Source organism: Gobio gobio (assembly GCF_949357685.1).
Source record: "Gobio gobio genome assembly, chromosome: 7".
Lineage (NCBI taxonomy): Eukaryota > Metazoa > Chordata > Actinopteri > Cypriniformes > Gobionidae > Gobio > Gobio gobio.
The window spans coordinates 24335655-24353402 of NC_137103.1; the positions used below are offsets into that span (position 1 = coordinate 24335655).

Here is a 17748-nt window from a genome sequence, read left to right on the forward strand (position 1 = left end):
GACACGGCCAACATCTGTATCCATGTCAAATATAAATATGAAGTAGTAGCCTTATCAGATTCCCAGGACAAAAATGTATTTCGAGGCCAAAAAATAAAATGTCACTTCTGGTTAATAAATTGATTTGCGATCGGTTAAATAACAGAACTGGTCTCATCTGAATCAGCATATTCTTTGACATCCACATAAGCTTTTCATCTACATCTTCTCAACCTTTTTGACTCAAAAGCCCCACATTGTCCAACACAATTTTCGAAGGCTCACTATATTAGCTCTTCTGGTATGCCTTCTGTAATTATGACAACGCTACTTGTTTTCATAATTTTATTAACAGAAACTGGGAGTGTTGACATACTAAATTAATTAAACATGATTATACTTGTGATTCAAAGTTCTGAATGTTTTTCAATAAAAATCATAGTTATTGAGAGGGAAAATAAATATTATTTTAGAAATATTATTTCAGATTACATAAAGATTTTTTATGTTTTTAGCATTTAAATGAAGTTAAGTTGAAGTTAAATGAATTATTATTATTATTATTATGTTAACACTTTACAATAAGATTTCATTAGTTAACATTAGTTAACTCTATTAGTTAACATGAACTAATAATGAACTGCACTTATAAAGCATTTATTTATCTTTGTTAATGTTAATTTCAACATTTACTAATATATTATTAAAATCTTGTTAACATTACTTAATGCACTGTGAACTAACATGAACAAACCATGAACAGCTTATTAACTAACGTTAACAAAGATGAACAAATACAGTTACAAATGTATTCCTCATGGTTAGTTCATGTTAGTTAAAGTGTTACCATTATTATTATTATTATTATTATTATTATTATTATTAATGAAGGTAATCAACTTTAAGTCATCCTGTGGCCCCCTGTTTGAGAACCACTGATATACATGTTAACAGTAAGTGAGTAAATAAATAAACAAATAAAATGATACATATTTTTTAAATGTTTAATTGCTTCTTTACATTTTTTAAGTGAAAATGGTTATAAAGTTACAAAGTTTTTGCAGTGATAAGTCCAGTCAGTGTACTTTTGTGACCTTTGAATTCCCCAACGAAAATGTGTTTGGTCATGCTATTGAGACGTGTGTGTGTGTGTGTGTGTGTGTGTGTGTGTGTGTGTGTGTGTGTGTGTGTGTGTGTGTGTGTGTGTGTGTGTGTGTGTGTGTGTGTGTGTGGGCATGTTTTCGTGAAATATCAGGACACAAATGTGTATAATGACATGGGTATGACACAGGTATTACAAAAAGAGGGTGAAATATGAGGACGTTCCCCATGTCCTCACTTTTCAAAATGCTTATAAATCACACAAAACAAGTTTTTTTTCACAGAAAGTGAACTGCACAGTCTCCTGTGAGGGCTAGGTTTAGGGGCAGGGGCAGTGTAAGGGGATAGAAAATATGGTTTGTACGGTATAAAAACCATTACGCCTATGGAATGTCCTCACATTTCACAAAAACAAACATGTGTGTGTGTGTGTGTGTGTGTGAGTGTGTGTGAGTGAGTGAGTGAGTGAGTGAGTGAGTGAGTGAGTGAGTGAGTGAGTGAGTGAGTGAGTGAGTGAGTGAGTGAGTGAGTGGGCATGTTTTTGTGAAATATCAGGACACAAATGTGTATAATGACATGGGTATGACATAGGTATTACAAAAAGAGGGTGAAATATGAGGACGTTCCCCATGTCCTCACTTTTCAAAATGCTTATAAATCACACAGAATGAGGTTTTATTCACAGAAAGTAAACTGCACAGTCTCTTGTGATGGGTAGGTTCATGGTCAGGGGCAGTGTAAGGGGATAGAAAATACGGTTTGTACGGTATAAAAAACATTACGCCTATGGAATGTCCCCACATTTCACAAAAACCCCCATGTGTGTGTGTGTGTGTGTTTTATATACAGTATGTATATAAAACATTTCCAGGTGGTAAAACTTAGAAATTTCACCTGCAGCCTTAAAAACTCAATGAAACATGAGTAAACTCAACTTGAAGATAGCCTTTGTTTCAACTCAAATTGTCTCGACTGTTTGTAATATTTTTGAAAACTCCAAATTGAGTTCAAAATCCAGAACAAATCATGTGTTACAGTACAATTTAGACTGATATCCATGTTTAAAAACTAAATTCAGACATTGCAATAAAATATGTAACTACACTCCCCCAGTCCTATTGTCACAAGTATTTGCTTGATTGAGACCGTTTTGGTCACGAGTGCACTTATTTTTGCCGTGTGCTTAAAATAGAACAACACCATGGTGTTGATTCATTGACATACACACTGAAGGTGTAGGTCATTATCTCTCGGTCTAACCTGAGGTCATGCACTGTACATATTCTACGGCTCCCGGCGATCCTGGCAAGCCCACATGAGTGTCTTGTTGTGGAACACAGTATTTTGTGCGGTGCTGTGAACATGCTTATTATCAACACACAATTATCTGGCCTAATCATGTGGAACTGCACGACAATCACCAGGGACCAAGGAACTAACGACATTCTCACCCAGACTCGCAAATATGCATTTATTGACACTGCATCACAAGAAAGCCAGTGTCCCTGTCAATATTCTCTTCAGAATATTTCCTGTTGATTTGATTTTCAGTGGCTTTTTTATGTATTCTCTGACTGATTGATTTTCACTCCCATCTCATATTCACACACACAATGAATGTGTAACGCTCGGCTAGATAAACCTCTTTAGAAAGCTTCTCTGGAACACCAAAGTGTGATGCACATTACAGTACAGTATATTGCAGTCTGCAATGGAGTGGTCCACAAAGCACAAAACATCCATTGAAGACTTATTTTCTCTTTCAACACATTCAGAATTAATTCACACATCTGTGTCACATCCTACCGAGAGTATGATGAAAACTTGTGAGTAGTGGGATTGATGCTCTGGGATATACCTTACACATCTCACAATCACAGAAAATTCTGATATGATTACATTTGAAGCTACAACCAAAGTACATGATTATGATGATTTATTTGTAGAGTTGAATAATACAAAGGTAGTAGTTCTAGATCATGAGAGAAAGAATTCATTAGCACCAAACGCACATAAGAATTGACCTGCAAGGTCTTCAATTGTTGTATTATGATATTGACAACTCTTTGAGCATACTTTAAATAAAATAAATAAAATAACATTGTAAAGTTGAATTGCTGTTTAAGTTAAGTTAAATCAAAATGGTGGCAAAGTTTCAACCTGCAGTAATGAGTTAGTTGCACTTTTTCTTCAAACCACTTTGAATTTATTTACTGAAACGCATAAACATGATTAACAAAAATGAATGTCACAAGTTAAATGGAAACAGATGTTGTCATTACATAATGAAGAAAACACTGTGCTATGAAAGCCTAACTTTTTTAGTCCTGGGCCCTGTGAATTTAAGCATCAGCCCTGAGAAAAGATTTTGGTAACACTTTGGTTCCATTTGTTAACATTAGTTAACTAGATTTAGTTAACATGAACTAACAAGGAAAAATACTTCTAAAGCATTTATTAAAATTAATCTCTTTACTAATACATTATAAGAAGAAAATTTGTATCCGTTAATATTATTAAATTAACCTGAGCTATATTAACTATCAATGAACAGTTCTGTTTTTATTAGCTAACATGAAGAAAAATTACAAATGTATATCGCACATTGTTAGTTAATCCATTGACCAACATCAACTAATAGGACCTTGTTAAGAGTAACTAAGATTTTCTTTTATTAAATTAACCTGCGCTACCAATAATGAACAGTTGTATTTTTATCAACTAACATTAACAAAGACTAATAAATACTGTAACAAATGTATTGCTCATGGTTAGTTAATGCATAAGCCAAAGTCAACTAATAGGACCTTATGTATTTAATTTATATGCATTGTGTGTTCTGAATTTATAATTACAATATGATATACATTATTGTCCAGTGTTTTGACTAAGCCTTGATTTCTCATGTAACAGTGACCTCTAGTGCCTGAAATGTAGATGGACACCACAAATGTTCAATGTAAATTTCCATAAAATTACTTAAAAAAGGAATAAAATATATTTTGGTGTAAAGTGATTCCCCACAAATTACTTGTCATGTTATGGTCAATCTTATTGGTGAAAATGTATTTAGCACTATATAACTGCAGCATTTTTCAGGAAACAATGGTCAGAGTGGTTTATCTAGTGGCACTAAATCCTTTCTATCTGTATACATTATCTCAGTTCAGATCTACTGTGTCCACGCCGGCTTAGTATGAGCACTCTCAGTTTGGTTCTCATGTGCAATATGATCCGAGACCTTTAAATAACACACTGTCCAGCATTGCAGGAGGCCTACAGCTGGCTAGAGAGAAACTTAATACACAGACATTCTGAAGACTGACAGTAAAACATATACAACCACGCAGAAATAGATACACAAACAATGCTGCAAACATTGTTGAAAAGAGCATGCGGTACTAGACATATATTGATTGATATGCATGCTAACGTTTAATGTTTGTAATATTGCTTCAACAGTCCTATGTATAGTGAGAGTGTATACACACAGCTGTCACCTGCCATACAAATGAGTCATATCTCCCTGATATGATATCTCTGCTGTTATATGGACACACCTGTCAGTGTCTCGTCTCCCGTCTGTCTCTGATGGGAAAAGGTAATTTCACCCCATATATTTAGTCTTTGCCTACTGCTCTTTCTTTACCATAGAGCAAATATATAACATTCTGGTTCATTTTTCGTTATAAAATAAAACTTAAAAATAACCATTAGAGAATGTTTTCTTTAGTCACAAAGAAAACATCCCTGCAACATTCTGGTTAGCTTTTGCTAACCTTTTGCTAAAAATCTAAACATAACGCCTTGATTCCTGATGGACGGAGCGAGACATGGTGTCGAAGACTGATGAGTCCCAAGGGGGTCGCACTTGGGAGTCCAAAACACCTCTGACACTTTGAGAAAAGACCAATGAGAATTGCCGAGTGGAATTTGCATGCCACTCCCTGGACATACGGGCATGAAAGGAAGATGGCGTGCATCACTCATTCAGGCCCATACAGTGTCAAGGCCATTTTAGCGGGCAGTTCAGCGTTGTGCACCGTTCCCTCCATCAGACGTTCCCTATCTGTCAGTCACTTCGACGTGGTGTCAGTGACTGACACTAGGGGTCCCCCGGGGTAAGCATCACAACAATTGAACCGTGTTATGAGGTTTTGGCGGTGCAGATGTCGGCAAGCCCCTCGTGCAGGGTAACAAGTGCACTCACAACAACGTAACCTACCCAACGGCCCACGTAAGCCATGTGTCCTTCGTACCACGTGGAGACCGAAAGGACCGTACTTACCATGGGAATAGGTCGCTTCAGCCTGTCTTTTTTACCTTTCGTCTTTCTTTTTTTTAGTGCTAGGGAAACCATATTGTGGACAACACATCATATGGGATGACCATTAGGCAATCACTACATATGGAGCAGCTAGCCCAAGTATACGAGCTGACCTGAATAGGCCATGCATCACGAGTACTGGACATGGTGTTGAATTCCTCCCCCGAGGATGCTGAGGGAAAACTCATGTCTATGGTTTGCTGGTCCAGGGAACTCATGTGGATAACAAAAGTGCATGTTGTCACCTCAGGGAGGGGAAAGACGCTGTGTGCAAGCTGTACAGCCAGCCCGTCGTCCGTAACTTACTTGTTCAAACCCAATAACACACGGAACGAAACTGGCTCAACCTGGAGATTATAAAATCTTGTGAAGGCATTGGGTGCCGCCCAGCCTTAACACTGTCAGGAGGCCAATCTTCAAAGAGAATGCACTTAGCTTTACTGATTCCAAGGGCTCAAAAGGAGCTCTCTGTAGGACCAGTAAGAGATCCCATGAGGGAATAAGGGGTGGCCTAGGAGGATTTAATCTCCTGGTGCTTCTGATGAACCTGCTTCCCTAAAGACTTACCATCCACTGCATGGCCTGCGAGGCCGCTATGGCAGCCATATATACTTTCAAGGTGGAAAGAGACAGTTGGCCCTCCAACCTATCCTGCAGAAAGGAAAACACTGACCCAAATGCGCATCTCAGTGGGTCTTTCGGTTGGGAAGCACACCAGTTAGCGAACAGACTCCACTTCAAGGCATAGGCCCGGATCATTCAGGGGGCTCTAGCCTGAGTGGTGGTGTCTATCGCTGTTGGTGATAGCGAACTCAATTCTTCCGCATCCCGTCCAGGGGCCAGACATAGAGGTTCCAGGGGTCTGGGCTCGGGTGCCAGATTATGCCCCATCCCTGAGAAAGAATGTCCTTCCTCAGGGGGATTCGCCAGGGAGGGGCTGTCGTAAGGAGCATGGGCTCAGCGAACCATGTAACCAAGTCTGGGTTGGCCAATACAGCACAACCATCAAGACATGTTCTTCGTCCTCCCAACTTGTTTTTCGGTTCCCAAAAAATAACCAAATGTGAGCATTAGGGGAATGTGTTTGCTGGGACTAAATAATAATTTTAACAAATGACAGCTGATGATAAAGATTTTAAAACCGGAATGGAATGCATCAGTTGACTAAGTGCACTGATCTTATTGTCAACAATTCATGTAGACATTTCATTTTTTATGACCTTAAAACTTTTATCAAAATGTCATATCTCGGTCATATTGTCATTAAGTCTGCTCAAACCCATCCCTTTCTTACAATCAAACTCAATATGGCATTCAGATCTTCCTCCATCCAATCAACAACCAATGGATAGAACCAAGACTTACATTTTTCTTTTTCAATAATATGTTACATTCGGAATACAGAAGAAAAGATGATGCTACTTCCATTTCATTGCAATTTTAATATTAAATGCACAGAGGGGGAAAAAAACTTTTTTTTTAAATTAAAGGTTTAATGAATCTTTTGAAATATTACATGTAAATTGTATGTGATAGCAATACATAATATTATTTACAAAGCAAATATATGTGTATATATGTGCTGTGGTGTGTGAACAAGCTGTGCAAGTAAAACGTAAAGCTTTCAGGTCAGGTGGGTATTTCTACAATGCTACAAAATCTGTCTATATATATTTTATTAAATAATAAAAATGCTAGTGGAGCAAAATGGAAAATGTGTACATTTATACTTAAGAAGGTTTAAGCAGGCAAAGAGAAGTATAGCAGTATGCTTCACTTTTTTTTTTTCAGGCAACATAAAAATATTTAACATAATTTAATGCTTTGTGTAAAACTCACACAAACACTCACACATACATGAAGTGTTCCCAAACCATCCATGATCGATGTTTACAGTACTGCTCACAGCACACATGATGACCAAATACTGAAGCAACATTTGCAAAATTTGAAGGCAAATTCAAATCAAATCTATAATAACTGTACCCCAGCCTATCATAAAGTCAGCGCACCCTCAGAGTTTAGAGCCCTAACATGTTTTCTTCAGTGATAGATACTTAATGCATTTTGAACATACAATTTCATTCTTCTGGTTCCAAACTATTCATGAGGTTCAGTTATAATGATGTTGGACTGTACGGCCAATCACTAGGAAGAGAAGACCAGACAGAAGACAGAAGAACACGCCCACCGGAGCAAACATGAAAGAGAGGCCATAAGTCATATTGAGCTCAAACCCTGAGCACTTATTTGACTTCTGATAGTCCTCATAGGAGCTCATGACATCCAAAATATCTATCCAGATAACATACATCACAGTGACATTGAGAAAGAAGAAACCTGGAGAAAAGAGACAGCATTGAGAGTTGGAGAAATAAAAAGCAACATAAAAGAGAGAGATAAAGTGTAAAGAATAAATTAGAATGCTGTAATGCATTGTTCAGTACTGCGAGGTACACCTTACCTCCTCATGAAATCTTAACTTACCAGAAATGAGGTAGAGTCCACCCCCTGCTTTATAAAGGCGATGACTGGCAAATGGAGCTGCGCAAATGATAATGAAACCGCCAGCCACCACAGCAGCCACACCGACCAACATGGAGATGCTCCAGAAGCCTCTGTAGACTAAACAATCAGGTTTCCCATTAATACAAACCAGAGGGAAAACGCTTCACAGTACAGTTGCTAATTTATTGATGGTGTACTGAAGTTAACTCATGAGTCATGTGAACATTTACACTATACATTACACAGGGACACAGTGACACTTTATAAACAATACCATATGCTGTTCACTGCTCGCACTTTTTTTTAAACTTTGAATAATAACAAGAAGACAACGAAAAGTAAATGAGGAAAGTAAATATGGTCAGCTACCATGGCTATTATCATGGGGAGTAAAAATGTACGAAGTCCCTTTGGGTCAAAACACTGTTTCTCTCTTAAATAAATTAAAGAGCAGCAGTGGCAGAGTGCAGATTCCTGTTTACTATGAGTAAAAATGTAGCAATATATTTTTTAATATATATATTTTTACATTTTATCTTCGATAAAAAAAATATTTGATAAAAATATTTTCATATGAATAAACTAAATGAAAAAAAAAACAGATGAGTTGTATTAGGAGCATAAAAAGTCTTCAACCCTAAAAATAATAAAATAAAATAATATTAAACAAAACAAAAAATAAAATAAAATATGAATGTAATTTAACACCATGTCAGCTACCATGGCTATTTTCATGGTGAGTAACAGGTTAAAATGTAGCAAAATAAAATAACATTGATAAAATAAATAAGTAAAGTAAAATATAATAAAATCTTACTTATGGCAGACTGGTAGCTGGTAGTGTTGTAGCTCTGGTCAGGGAAAGGAAAGGGGAGAAGACATGCAGGTTTGCAAACTCTTGCATGTGGCTGATTTTCTAAGGGAAGAACAAAGAATTGCCATTTATTAGTGTATGAGTTTTAAATCATTGTTTCATTTAAGATTCAGAAGTGTTGTGTATTCAAGTTGTTTGCTGACTGAAGTAACCTGAACACTTATTCCCTCTCTTTGAACCTTCTGTGTCTTTTCTGTAGGGCAACAGGTCAGACCCCTTTGATATTTGTGGTAAAGTCTCACCCAGAGCTTCACAAGAGGGTCAAATACCACGTTCAGTGAGCAAGCCACTTTACACTTTCAAATATAAAGTAATGGTAGCAGTTCATTCAAATTAGTTATTTACTGCTAATTCTTACAGCATTTATTGTCCATTATTAATTCACGCTTGTATACATGTTAAACGTATTATTATATGTATAAATGAGCATCAACTTATATAAATAAATGCTGTAAAACTTTGTATGCTTTGAAAACCACAGAAGACTCCTCTGAATGTCTACTGCACTAAAGCAAAAATAATAATCTCTCTTACCAAACCAGAACTTCCACAGATTGTCATCATGCATGATGTCATTAAAAGTACAGCGCCAAAATAAGCCCTCATGATGAAAGGTAATGTTCTGGTCGTCACTAACTTGGTCCTGACCCTGGTTGACCACGACATCGCCTCGCTGTGAAGGAGCAGAGAGCAGAGGTCAGAAAGCAATGGACAACTGTGGCACAGCCAGTGAAATTACAATATTTAAAAACAGCTGGAGGACAGACACTTGCAATCTATGGATGGACACATGCTATTGAAACTATTAACGTGTTTAGATGCACATTACAAAAAGAATGCCAAGGACATGACATTATGGATTTATGTCATATAACAAAATCCAACTTAAAATGGTAGCTGTTAACAAGTTGACTAGCAACCATGTTCCGAAATAATAGCTAGGACTACTTTAGACCAGCTAATGACCAGCCTGGTCATCTAGAAACCAGCTATCATGTTCCAAAACACAGCTAATAGCAGAAATCTTCAAGAGAAGTGTGTACTAGACCCTGGGCCATCCCAAGCATAGGGCAGGGCCCACTGCAACGTAGCGGAGTGGGGGCCCCCCTCAGTCCGTTCAGGGCCATCCTTAGGGTGGTGCAACCAATGCGGCGAGACCCCATCCCGGAACGTGATCACGAATGGACCGAGAGGGAACCTGGCGGGGGTCTTGGTGGCCGGGTTCTCGGTCCGTCCGTGAAGGCGTCCGGGGGAGGGGGTGATGTCGCACCGGTTGCACCGCCCTAGGGACAGCCCAGACTAGACCAATGCAAGTGAGCGGTGCAATTAATCCCAGCAACAAAAACAAACAATTCTGAATTAAGATATATGCATTTAAGCACCACCAATCAGAATACACAGAATTTGTATGATGCATGATAAAAGTTCAACCTTAAGCTTTCCAGTAGACTTCCTGTTGGCGCTGTTGGCATGTAAAGTTTGCGTAAGGGTCTTGAGAATGCACTAGTTGTGCTTGACCTGTTAAACTCCCTTTTCATCCATATATCACACACACACACACACACACACACACACACACACAATCGTACACTGTAAACCCTAATGCTCAAAATAATTAATTGGGTTGAGTAGAGCCAACTTAAATTAAACACATTATTTCAGTCAAATTAACTTATGAGTATTTAGAACTTTCTCTTTCATTTGAGTTCACAAAACTGACACATTTTAAGTAATCTGAATTGTTTCATTGTTTTGAGTTTTATGAACTTGTTTCTTTTATATTGTTCCTGGTATTTCTATTTCCCAGCATGCTTTGCCATGACACTCAAAAGGGAGAGTATTTATTTATTGTGGATATGCTAATGTTTTGCTATGCTAATTTAGAAGAGTTTCGTTATGTGGTTAATATGTTTTATTGCCATACTCATTCAGCAAATGATGCTGATGCTATCAAAGCATTGTTTCAGATTACATGTATGAATGTGCTTACTCAAATATTTAAGTTAAGAGCAATTAAAATGTTTGAGTACAAAAGTAACATTTTATGTAACAGATTTTTTTTTTTTTTGCCAACTTATTCGGGTTTACAGTGCATCCAACACACTCCCATGGCAATTTATTTTACGTTTTGGCGAACTGGTACCTAATTTGTATGAATTTATATGATCTCATTGGTATATTTTCATACTATCTTCTTACTGGTGGTTAGGTTCATGCTTAATTTGTTTTTAAAAATCATGCTCTTCCATAAAAACCACATTGTACGAATTCATACAAAATCGCCACCTCGTAAAATAGTAAAAAAAAAAAAAAATCTTAATTGGATTGAGTTGGGAGCTTCTCACTTTTCCCTCCCAATCCTAAATGAGGGAAACCTAATTCATGTGTGACTCCTATGAATAGACACTGCACTGAGATTCCAGTTTGGTTATTTAGTATTAAGTGTGGTATCAGACTGCAGCATGTGATAGTCCACACTCAAGCTACTCAAAGACTGTAAATACTGACGTACGAGGATGTCATATGACTGTCACTGCTTAGAAACCAAAAATGCCCATGACTGCTTCAGTATCTTGCTTCAGTTTCAAAGAGCAGAAATATAGTTCAGTTTAGTTTCAATAAATGCACTAAAATCTAAAACATAAATAGTTCTGAAGAGAGCCATTACATTTTTTTTTTTTAAATAGACCATCCCTAAATGTCTTCTGATAATGTCTTAGAAGTTATATTGATATTAATAAAATACTCATCCATGTCAAGCTATGCCATAAAAGGACTAAAACAACACCCACCTCCAAAGTAACCGGACCATTTGAATGTGAATTGCAGGTCTCTGATGCCAAAAGCCAATAGTCCGTGCCAAAAGACAAGAGAATGAACAGAGTTGCCAAGGCACCGAAGAGCCCAGCAAAAAATAGTGCCACATGTAACTTCATGATGACAATCTTAGAGCGCTACTTTTTCACTGCTTGTTAAATAGTCTCTCCTCCTTCCCACATGAAGCAGTCGCTGAAATTACGTAACTCCTCACAATGTGTGTGATAAATAGTCCAGTTATGCTCAGCAAGGTTTACAGTATGTTAACACAAATAGCTGTTCTAGAACTCTTCCTTGCTCCTGTGTCTATGTGTGTGTGTGTCAGTGTCCTCTCCCTTAGCCAGAGCAGGACCTGGCATTGGGTGGGGAGTGGGTTTCATGACAGCACACCAGCGTAGAGCTGCCCATTGGGCTATTTTGGTCAGTTGAGTGAAGGTGCCTGCTGCCTCTCTCAGAGGAGTGGTTTAAGAATGAGACTTCAGAAGGGAGATGAGTAGACCAAAATATCCCCCTACGGGACAATCAGCTGAGATAGGAATGGAAATGAAGACACTAGAGGCCAGCATTCTTAGTGTCCATCACAAATCCCACACTGAATTTTTTTTTTCTTTTGCAAGTTTTTGCATGCATATTTTTAAAGTAAATTTCACATGGAATTAAGTAAACTCAACTTAACTAAGTTAAGTCAAGGTTGAGGAATTTCTACTTAGTTGAAGTTTCCATACTTTTTCCCCCAAAAAATAACGCTGAATTAAACCACACTTTTAAAGTGTATGCTTTACTTTGAAATATATAGGTAAATAACACACATGTAACAAGCAACGCAGCACCTGAACACAGAAACTTCAATGACTACACATTCGATGGATCGTTTTTGAGTATGAATGTAATTTTAAGTAGAAAAATAGAAAACTTCAAATGTCACAAAATGGCAAGTTACTAAACCTAACAGCAAAATCAATGATAAAACAGTTTAAATACAGCTGGAAAACAGTGAAAAAAAAATCAACCTTATTAATTATTCAAACCCCAATGCATGATGGGAACACCAGTATCAGAAGAGTTAAGTAGTTTTACTTCATTTTATAATGTTGATATTTACACCTTAATTTCTACAAGCTTGAATTGAGTTCTAATATAGAATTTACTTTTTTTAATTCTTGCCTGAATGATCTATTACTTTTTTATGTAGAAATTATATTTTGTATTTTCTGTATTTACTTCACCACAGAATCATTTTTATCAGTGACCAACTGAGAACTGATGAAGTTAGGAAATTAAAGGGTTAGTTCACCCAAAAATGAAAATTCTGTCATTAATTACTTACCCTCATGTTGTTCGACACCCATAAGACCTCCGTTCATCTTCGGAACAGAAATTAAGATATTTTAGTTGAAATCTGATGGCTCTGAAAGTCCTCCATTGGCTCAGTGGCACCCTTCACTCTCAAGACCCTTAAAAGGTACTAAAGACGTCGTTACAAAGTCCATCTCACTACAGTGGTTCTAAAATAACTTTATGAATCGGCGACAATTGTTTTTGTGCGCAAAAAAACCCTAAATAACGACTTGCATAGTGATGACGATTTCAAAACAAAGCATCATGAAGCTTCGAAGCGTTATGAATCACTGAGTCGATTCAGCGGTTTGAATCGCCAAATTTCAGCAGTTTGGCGGTTTGACACGCGATCCAAATCATCATTCGGCTCAGTGATTCATAACGCTTCGAAGCTTCATGATGAGTGACCAACCTGTGACCAATTATCACTGTGCTGTGAATGAAGGCCAGAGCCACTGAAGAGGACACAAGGCTGTCCAAAAGGGCTTTGCCTATAAGCCATCCTTGATTTGAGATGGGTACGTAGAGCGATATTTAGGGATTAGAGATACAGGAGAAAAATATGCAAGCTAAAATTAAAAATAATTACAGCAGATGTCCATTGATGACTGCAAGCGGTGGAAGTTTTTTCTGGTGTAGTAATGACTGTCTGTGGTGTTTCTGCACAGCAGAGCAGGGGCAGTTTTATATAGAGTCCCCTGAAGAGCTAAATTTATCTCTGCATCTTGTTATAATACTGAGAAACAATGGTCCTGTTCATCTGTACAGAAAGACAAAGTTAGTGCTACTTTACTGTTGATTTGGATTCATTATCTTATTTTCAGCTGTTATTTGTTCTGGTATACAGAATCAAAAGCATTCCTTTAGCACAAGATGCGAGGACTATTTGTGAGGGTTCATGTGAGTGTGTTTATGTAAACTGTCTTGGGAAAATCACTGTATCAGCTGCACTGGGATGATCGAGTGTCATGGCTTCCCCAATTCCATATCAAAAGCCGGAGAGGATTTGTAAACAAAATTCCAGAGGGCAGTTTAGCTCTAAAATTACCATGACATAAGCTTGGATTGAGTCATGCTCACCTGACACTATAACATCTGAATAATCATAACAAGTACACAGTCAAATTACCCCCAAAAAGAAGAAAAAAACTGTAAGGTTTGTATATCAAGGCAGTTTATGATTATGTGAGAAATAAAAATAGGAGGTAATGCGAGTTCTCGAAGGCATGGCACACACCCTCTTACCCACTGAAGTGAACCAACAAGTTGGAACAGTCTGACAAAGATCAGGAAGACTGCCAGTAGATGGAGTTCAAGTGCAGAGTAAATGACTACAACTACAGAGTACTGTATACTGTATAAATACAATAAACTAGAAACACAATTCTCCATTCTACAATAAGAACTTGTATTTAATAACCAAGAACTACACTGCCAATGATATTTGTGGTTAGACTAGATTATTAGAATATTTTATAGAATAGATGTATCGATTAGGCACATTATAGATTCAATATTATATTCACTACCCTCTCCATTCATTTTTTAAAGTTAAACATCAACCGTCTTAGTATTCCTCAATCAATTTATTATAAACAATATAACAAGACAAAATTAAAATAAATTGTATAGGGTCGCTAACAACCCGAGGTGTGTAACAGTGTAAGTATTTTTTTCAATAATTGAATCTTTGATGACTAGATAAGGGCAATTTACATTTATTCCACAAGGTGGCAATGTCGGACACACAATAATGAAGTGACATTTCCCTCATAGTTCCTACAGAAAACAAAAGAATAGGAAGTATCATCAGCAAAACTTGAAATGGCTCAGCAATTTACAGCCGAGCAAGTTCTGAACGCAATCAAATATTAGTGTCACTGTCATTTTATGGTCGATCTGGTGAAGAAGCTGTCAGCGAATCAAAATATTGATTTTGAAGATGTTGAAAATGATAGTTTTTTGAATATGTTCGAGATCTGGGAAATGAGCTCTGACGAGGACAGTGATGACGCCGGAATAAAACATCTGCTCAAACTGAACAAAAGGTAACAAAATATGCTTTATTTTATTCTTCTGTAACTGTTACTCTAATATCAGGAGTTTTATATTGTGACAGATTTTGTTAGATATAGATCCGGGTCGCTAAAAACCTGAATATGTAATAATGACTGGCGAAACATTCATGCATTTAAGGGTTGAAATAAGTCAATGTGTAAAAATAAACAAATAAATCACTTAAAGCTGCACTATGTAACTTTTCCGTCCACTAGAGGTCGCCTATTCAAAATAAAGGCGTAGTTTGATGACCCCACGTTTAAAGGGTAACTAAACCCCTGCTCAGAGCTTAACTCCACCCACTGACAATTTTCAAAAAATGCTGGAAAAGTGGGCAGAGCCCGGCGGACACAGAGGGGATGAACCGAGGGCGGGGCTGAGCGGAGGGTGTGCACCTGAGACCCGCAGTGACGGATTGACTGACAGCTGTCAGACTCGCGAGTCGCAAAGATGGAGAATGACTGGAGTGACGCCAGCTTTGCAACAGAGCGGTCATTTCTCCTACCTTCACCTGAAGTGGAGGAGGGTGGATTGTCTGTAACAGACACAAACCCGGAGCCTTATCAATGCGAGCCGCTGCTCAAACTGCGTTAACTCCCGATGCCGACGATGCTAGTGAAGCAGCCGCGCAAGAGAACTGACCTAATCTATCTGCGTCCGCGGCAACCACTTGCGTGTCAGGGTTTGAAAGCGCGTCTCATGTATGAAAATTATCTGTACACATGACGGGCGGCAATAATATCGCAAGAAAAGCCTGACGTGTACTGACAACAGCATTATTTAACCGTATTTTCTTCAATACAATGTTAAAGCAAGTGTCAAGTGAGTTTCATTCATAATGTTTACTTCATGTAATATGACAGTTCATACTGGAGTGAAGCCGTTCTCATCGTGTGATTGGGGGAAACATTTCTGAGGGCGTGGTGAGCTCATTCTAGGGGCGCGGATAGAGAGCCGTTGGAGGTACCATCCTACGTCACGATGTACCACAACGTCCAATAGGAAAATTCAACTGCAGTAGCCACCGTTCAACCTTAAGAGGGCAGCACTTTGGCGGTTTTACACCATATTTTATAGAATTAAAACACTTTATACTCAAATGTCAAAACATTTACTCGAATCAATGAACAGCATTAATAAAGCCCCATTATTACAGATCATTAACTAAAAAAAGTTGGTTTAGGGTTTAGTTACCCTTTAACCGCAGAATCTTGGGATATGTGGTCTTCACCTCACAAGCTGGTGGAAAAGAACAGGACAGCAGAAATCATGTTCATTTATGCGATTATTAACGTTACTGTAGTATGAAGAGCAGGACCGAGTGTTGTGGAGCTGCGCAAGCCCGCTGGCGCGATTGTTAATCAGAAGAGTGGAACACACGCCTTGCGAGCAGCGGGACTGTTATTATGGCATAGTCGCCGGCGGGACTTTTATTATGCCACAGACGCCGGCGCCACTTCCGCTAAATTTCCGGTCATGAGTATGAGGTAACGCAGCTCTGTTTATCATATTAGATACATCCGAGTGTGTTGAAAATTATGTTATGCCGTTACTCTGTGCGTTCACTCGGCGGCTACTATGACACTTGTTGCACACTGCAGTGAGAGTGAAGCATTTCTGCAAAATAACACTGGAAACCGAGGGGAACGCAGATATGACGCAATTGACAGGCGACTCCGTCACACGTCCCGGTTCCTTAAAATAGCCATTTTCTCACGATTTACAAATAGTTGGAAACATTTGACAAATTGTAAGTACTCAACTGAACAAAATATATAACACTGGCCTTGTGGTTTTTGGATATTTTACTGGAAAAATGTTACATAGTGCACCTTTAATAAATGATTCAATTGTTTTCTTACTTAAGGCCATCGAAATTTTAACTCATTCATAATCACTACACAATATTTCTCTTTTTCTAACCATGTCAAATAAAATATAATACAATAAAATGAATTATGACAAATTAAGAACAAAAAATTTTGTGATTATGAATTAATTGAATTTCCAATGCCTCAAGTGAGAAATCAATAAAATAATTTTATATTTTTTTTTTAATAATTAAAAAAAATAATTTTAATAAACTATTAATTTATAATAATAATATTTTTTATCATTATTATTATTTCTCCTACAAGCCATTCAATACTAGTAGTTGTTAAAAGTGCACAAACAAATAACATAACGAAAACAATAAATAGCCAAAGGTAGACCTAGGCCTAAATAAGATTTTAACTTGTTTTGAATTGATTTTGATATGTACCGTAATTTAAAATGATCCAAGTGGGATGTTTTAAAGTGAAACAAACCATCTAACGTCACAAAACATCATATTAGCCTACTCAAAGTAAAACCCATTTCAAGATTCAAGATTCAAGATTCAAGATTCAAGTGAATTATACTCACTACCAAAAGGAACTGATACTCACTGTTCACCTGATGTTTTTCGACCAAAATCACACCACTGCCTGCCTTGAGGAACTTGCTAACGAGCTACCAATTAAACTATCCCACACACGCCTTGCTCGACCATAGTGACAATCCACCTGTCACTCAAGTGGCCACGCCCTTAAATATGCAGAATTTAAACGGATGAGTTATAAATAAATAAAAATCCCCCCCTCACAGTTGTCATGAAGGGCAAACTTAGCTGTATGAACCAAAACCACTTTTTGTACCACCAAGGCTGTAAACACTTTTTTTTTTTTTTTACATGGGGGAGATACAGATTTGACTCCCTTCTTGA

At 37.6% G+C, this 17748-nt stretch overlaps 1 protein-coding gene across 1 annotated transcript; it reads right to left on the reverse strand.

Moving 5' to 3' along the window:
- Positions 1-5423: 5423 nt before the first annotated feature.
- tmem182a (transmembrane protein 182a) lies at positions 5424-11963 on the reverse strand. The gene is made up of 5 exons (XM_079821763.1): positions 11582-11963; positions 9324-9462; positions 8733-8831; positions 7895-8032; positions 5424-7747 (listed from the first exon to the last, which is right to left on the reverse strand). Exons 1-5 carry the CDS (start codon positions 11723-11725, stop codon positions 7521-7523), a joined length of 747 nt encoding a protein of 248 aa, XP_079677889.1. The 5' UTR covers positions 11726-11963; the 3' UTR covers positions 5424-7520.
- Positions 11964-17748: the final 5785 nt, after the last annotated feature.